General features: G+C 31.4%; 1 protein-coding gene across 1 annotated transcript in view; it reads right to left on the reverse strand.

Moving 5' to 3' along the window:
* Positions 1-6,339, reverse strand: part of Lmpt (four and a half LIM domains protein limpet) — a 67,258-nt gene that overhangs the window by 12,554 nt on the left and 48,365 nt on the right. The window contains exon 9 of the mRNA XM_011502140.1: positions 4,187-4,361. Coding sequence (XP_011500442.1) covers positions 4,187-4,361 — 175 coding nt within the window. The remainder of the gene's footprint in view (positions 1-4,186; positions 4,362-6,339) is intronic.

Here is a 6,339-nt window from a genome sequence, read left to right on the forward strand (position 1 = left end):
GGGGGGGGGGGGGGGTGGGGGGGGGGGGGGGGGGGGGGGGGGGCAGCGGAGGCTGATTGGCGGCGATGGTTAAGTTGTGCGCGCGAGGCGTTATCGGACGAGAATGCAAAGTCCACTCGGTCGGCGACTCGGTGACGGTGAGCGGAGTGTCGAGGTTCCTTCCAGTCCGGTGCGATGAGCCTGAAGGCTTGCGAGCCACTGAGCAAGGCAGATCGGCTCCTCTCGGCTCTTCGGTAGCCTCTTTCCTTTCCTCCGCCTCCGTCTTTCGCTCGTCGGCGCTTTCGCTTTCTGGAGAGCACCGCGGCGATAAAGCGACCTCGCGGGGATGCAGGCAGAGCGCCGGTCACGTGCGCCGAGTGGAGGAGGTACGCGATTGTCCCCGTAGGCGCGCTTATTCGCGCTCTCTCGCTCGCTCTTGCGAATTCCCCTTCTTAAGGGGAGTTAAGAAAACCGAGAACCAATGCTTAGGCAGATTGGCCACCCGGAGAATCGAGGCGACATCGACTAGTAGAAACGGACGCTGTCTGGTCGGACTGTCACTTGCCATAGCTTTCTGATCCTTCGATGATTCAATTCTCCTAAACCACCCACCACCACCCTCCCCCCACCCCCCCACCCCAACATCTCATCAAAATACTTCCTCCCTCCCATCTCACGACAAAATGCTTGAACTTTGTCAAACATAAGTAGTCCATGGTTGTTGGGAGCTGCTTGATTTGCGAGTTTAAGAATGGCATTGATTAGATCGAGTTCATTTTGTCGTAAGTGAGGGTAACGATTTACCAAAATGATCAATAACGTCATCATCTTAACCATCAATATCAAATGAAAATTCGACGTCGTTTCTTATTTTATAGGTGCAATTAATATTGTGCCTTAGATTAAATGTACCGATGCTTTGTCGAAGGATAATCTTTTTATATAGAATAACTCCTGAGGTCATGTCGCATGTTTACGATAATTTCAAATATAAAATTTTGTACTTTTTTTATAAGTATTTTTAGGCTCAAGCGATCGCACAAATTTAAAATTGCGAGATTTCTGTTGGTATTTACAAAATATATAAAACACTAATCGCAACTTCCTATACGTGTAATGGCATATCATTCAGTGATAAATTGACGAATGTCACGTAGTTTGCAAAAATTGAGCGTATTAACGCGAAGTCGATTTTAGTCATAATTACATTGTGCAACGATTCTTAATTATCAAATGTCGATAGTTTGAAAATTGCAAATATATTAAAAATACGTTTATTAACACTATAATTAGTCAAAATACATTTTCGTAATTTTAATAAATATGGATTAAGAATCTATCTTTTTTTTTTTTTTTTTTTTATTCACAGATCTTTTATTTTCAACTTGACGTACTTTAACAAATTACTTTAATTAACAAAGATTTTTAGAAATTTCGAGTAATAAAACATTTTTAACAGACCAACGTTCGTTAATTAAAGTCCATCACAAAGCTTTACAATGATATATGTTTTCATCGAGGTTAAAGTAACAGAATATTGTTATCAACACAACTGTTCTCGAAATACGCAAATTAAAATTAAAAAACTATTTTTTACATTGTGTTGTGTAAAATGTTTTATACACATTGAAATTTTAGGTCAGGAAATCTCAGGATTTGAAATGTATTGACTAATTGTACAACTTTTTTTTTCCCTATTCGTTTAAAATAAAATAAATAAAAATTTAAAAATATTAAACCAAATGAAATTATTATCATAAATCATTACAAGCGTCACTTGTTTTTCAAGTTTTTAAATTATAAATAGTTTTGGATATCTTCTTAAATGATTTTATTTGATCGATTTCGAAAGTTTTTTTTTTTTTTTTTTTTTTTTTTTTTTTTTTTGTCACGTAATATATTTAGTGTATATATAAAACATATAATAGTGACTCTACAACAAAATTCTTGAAAAAAAAAATATGTATTTAAAGATGCATATTTATATAATATGAGATGTAAAAGCTAGAGAAAGTGTATGTGGCTTATTGCAAAAACAAAAAAAAAAAACCCGCGCGCGTCTGGCTTTGTGATGGTACACGAAATATTTTCAAAATCTGCCCACTGATGAATTCAAATATACCTCTGGTCTTGACATAAATGTGTAAAGATCTGTCTTACATTTGCTAAAGCTCTAATGTTTTTATAGCAAATTGAAATTTGCAATACTCTAATGTTTTCTTATCAATTATACTGCTTTTGTTTCTACCTATATTAATCTAATATCTAATAGGATATTTATATCCTGCGGTAATGAATAAAAATCAATGCAAATTGAATTGACTAATCGATAAAATAACAGATCGGATTATTAATTTATTTAACAATTTGTATTTATACGATTCAAAATGAATAAATGGTACTGTAAAATAAATTATATTGCTTTATTCTGTACGATCTTTAATAAATAATTCAATAAAAAGAAAAATTTTAATATATATGTAAAATTTATTATACTAACATGTTCGTTAAATTTTTCATTAAATGTATATCGTAAACTTTCAAATGCTTCTTATATGACTTATTTTCATCAATTGTATTGTATCACTTACGGATTTAAAAAACAATAGCAAATAATGTAAAATAAGCTTTAACATTATTTAAGGATGAAGACGTTCCTTGCGAAAATTAGTTATTCGACCTGCAGAGTTATCGAAATATTAAGTATATTGTCGAATTACACGGTTATAATAATGAAATACTTATGTGTGAAATTGTAAATTCATAAATAGTATGGGTATTCTTAAAAGGAATATGGACAAGAATTTTTATTAGAATTCAAAGAATATTCTGTATTTTACCGCAATACGTATAATGTGTGAGGTGAAATAAATACACGCCGCTTTCCATAAATGATTGGCCATTAGTATGCTAATTTTGAAGTTAAATTAAACGAATAATGCTATATTAAAATCAATTGATATATAACATTGAATTGTCTAAGTGCGTAAGGATAAACTAAAGCAAAACGTATACGTATACAAATAATTTTTACTATGAAATAAGCAATTTTCATTTTCTTATCGGTCTTTATGCCTGTCGGCACTTCGAATCGGTACTTTTCAGGATCGGTAGACGCAAATACGACATGACATTGCCTCAACTAGGAGCACTAATCCTTGACTCAATTACCTTAATAAACGTATAAATATTATCTACTATTCGACCCCACCCCCTCCTCACCGCCATAATCGTTACCACCGGGGAATTGAGGTCCTCGTGTACTCAATTACGTGTACTAGAGTCTAAATTTGTGCAAATCATCGAAATAAAAGCTTGAAAAATAGAATTTTCTTAATTTACTACGTGTAAAAACATTTAACACTTTCGTGTTTTTTTTTTTTTTTTTTTTTTTTTTTTTTTTTTTCTATTAAACTATTAAAGTTATTAATTTATGCTATTAGGTATTATCGATATTAAATTAAATTTATCGATAAATATATTATTGACATCGAGAAGGGTCACACAATGCATGAAAATATATATTTAACCGAGCATTCTTGAATGGTACATACTTATAATAAATTATTGTATTTATATGCAAATTTAGAAATACATACGAAGTATTTTTAGTTCAATATACATAAATTTATGAAATTAAATTGTTAAATGGTCGTGAAAAAGAAAATCACCAATACAATACATTCTTCTGGCAAATATAGTAATTAAAATCATTGCATTTATTAATTTTTATATACTAATACAAAAAGCTTTGTCGTTTAATAATACACATGAGCTATGAATAAGAATTTTACTCTATTTACTAATATCTGAAAATTTTATTATCACATCCTTACATATCATTAAGCATTAAAGCAAAGAGCTTCAACGGGAACATAATAATTTATCACTCTTCTGCAAAGAACTTGGTGTACGATTGTTAAATGTGAGAGACTTGATTGTGTATAATAATTAGAGCTTTGAATTGAATTAATGAAGTCTGAAGAAAACTATTATTACTATCAATTCAATGAAAATACTTTTGGAAAATACAGAATGTCCCATGCAATGAAGAATGTACTATCAAAATTATCAGTCTATACCGTAATGTATCGAATTTTAAAGCTCTGATAAAATATTTGCACCTAGTATTGCACTGAATTGCTTCGAATGTCATAGAGACGTCATAATAATTATGATAAGAAAAAGCAATATAAAAGTGACGTACCAGCACGGAAGATTTCACCGCATCCATCGCAGCGACTAGCGAATTGGGCATCGTAGCAGTTACCACAGTAAATCTTATCAACTTTGCTGCCGAACTGTTTGTCAACCAAGGACACTCTGCACTTGTTACAGAGGAAACAGGCCTCGTGCCAGTGCTTGTCCTTGTACGATAGATCCTGTGGCAAATGAGAAAATCGTCATTACGGATGTCGGGATTCTAGACATTCTCATAGATTTATAAGGGTTTCGCTTTATATTTAATAAATTGCTTATATTTTGCAGTATCGATGCGTTTCGTTTTTCTGCAACAATTGGTCTATTTATTTTATAAATAGGAGAGTTTTAAAATAACAATGCTCCGTCCTTTTGAAACTATTATTATGTTACATATGTGCAATTAATTTTGAATTGCGATAGAGTTACGATAGTGTGAGCTTTCAACTTTTACAATTATTTCTACAAAACTTTAGATTAGTTAATATACGTAATTCATCATCCGAATATAATTAATTAGTCCTGTAATGTTTGTTAATACAAATTTTAGATTTTCACAAGTGAAACCCTCGACAGCAATTGTAATGATTAATATTACAATTAATAAACAAACTTATCATTGATCATTTATAAGTTTATTGATTTAACGATTAAAAGCAATTTTACATTTATTTGATTATTTATATGATCCAAATACACAAATACAATACGTAAAATTACAATAATCGTGCACAATGTTCGGAATATTGTTCTTTTAATTGACCAACCGTATTCAAGCATATCCCGAATTGTTTATAATTATGATAGCAATTTTCGACCGACTGAGTTAGTTGAATGGGCCAACCAGTGCATCGTCTTTATTTTTAGAAGTGAGCAAGTCAACGCCCATGTTAACGTAATGCTACCACTACTTTTCCCAATCTTCTCAAAATCTTTGACGCTCTAAATTAAAGCTTGTACCCCTGAAGTGTCAAAAAACACTTTCATTTTATAGGAAATTGACATAAATTACATCATTTCTTTGAATTATGCAATAGCCAAACGTTACGTAACCTAAAAATGTATCTACTTTGTGAAAACCACTTTTAAACGCTTTTCAAATGGACAGTAGCAATTAACTGAATATTTTCATAAGCATTTTATTTTATTCTAAGCAATTATTAAGCTATTTTGTTTAAATATATATTATGCAAATAAAGTAGGTAAATTTTAATTAATTTAACGACAGATTATGTCGATCTAAAAACATTAAATATTTAATTAAGCAATGTGTAAAAATAATTGTTACTTCATAATTATCGTCATAGAATGAAAAGGTTGATTGTGTGCTAATTGATTAACATTAATGATGATAAAAAAAATTTCGTATTGCATTTATTCCATTCCCTTATTTTCTTATTAGGAAAGGCTTCTTCCTGCCATTTCAGTTTTTTCTAGTTTATACTCAAAAATTTAGATAGAAAGTTAATTATTTTAACTATTATCCGAATTCTATGTGATATTAAAAAGATAAATAAATAAAAATAATAATGTTAAAAAATATTTATAATTTCGAAAAATAACTAATTTATTTATTCGTTGGAAGATGAAAGAAAGTTGATATTATTCTTGTTAGTGCGAGTGTTGAAAAGACAATATTTCTCAAACGATTTCTTAAACATCGCCTTGTAGCATTGAACGACGAGAACTTTATCCCCATGCAAATGTAATTAATGCATTATTAAACTAAATGTATATTGTAAAATGAAATATTCGTAGAGTAAGATAAAATTAATGGTATTCGATGAATATGGAATATAACGTTTTATAATGTTTGCAATGCTCATACAGCCCGACACTTATACCGTTAAGAGAAAATAGAGTATAGAAGGAAGCTGAACGAAGCATACTTCAAAGACATTACGAATAGTTGAATCAATAGAGAGAGAGAGAGAGAGAGAGAGAGAGAGAGAGAGAGAGACGACTACTTTATCATAATTTTCTAAAAGCTTTAATCTTAGAAAGGATGGTATACGCGCGCAACTGACTCAACTGAGAAAGCTAAATAGAAGCGTCACTTTGTCGAGATGCATCCCAGCCTCGAGGTAAGTGAGCAAAGTTTGTAAAATTGTTCGGTATTTGTTGTTTTCCAGTGACTACTATCAATAATGAAAATAATGC

Source organism: Ceratosolen solmsi, unplaced genomic scaffold (genome assembly GCF_000503995.2).
Source record: "Ceratosolen solmsi marchali unplaced genomic scaffold, CerSol_1.0 scaffold43, whole genome shotgun sequence".
NCBI classification, from domain to species: Eukaryota; Metazoa; Arthropoda; class Insecta; order Hymenoptera; family Agaonidae; genus Ceratosolen; species Ceratosolen solmsi.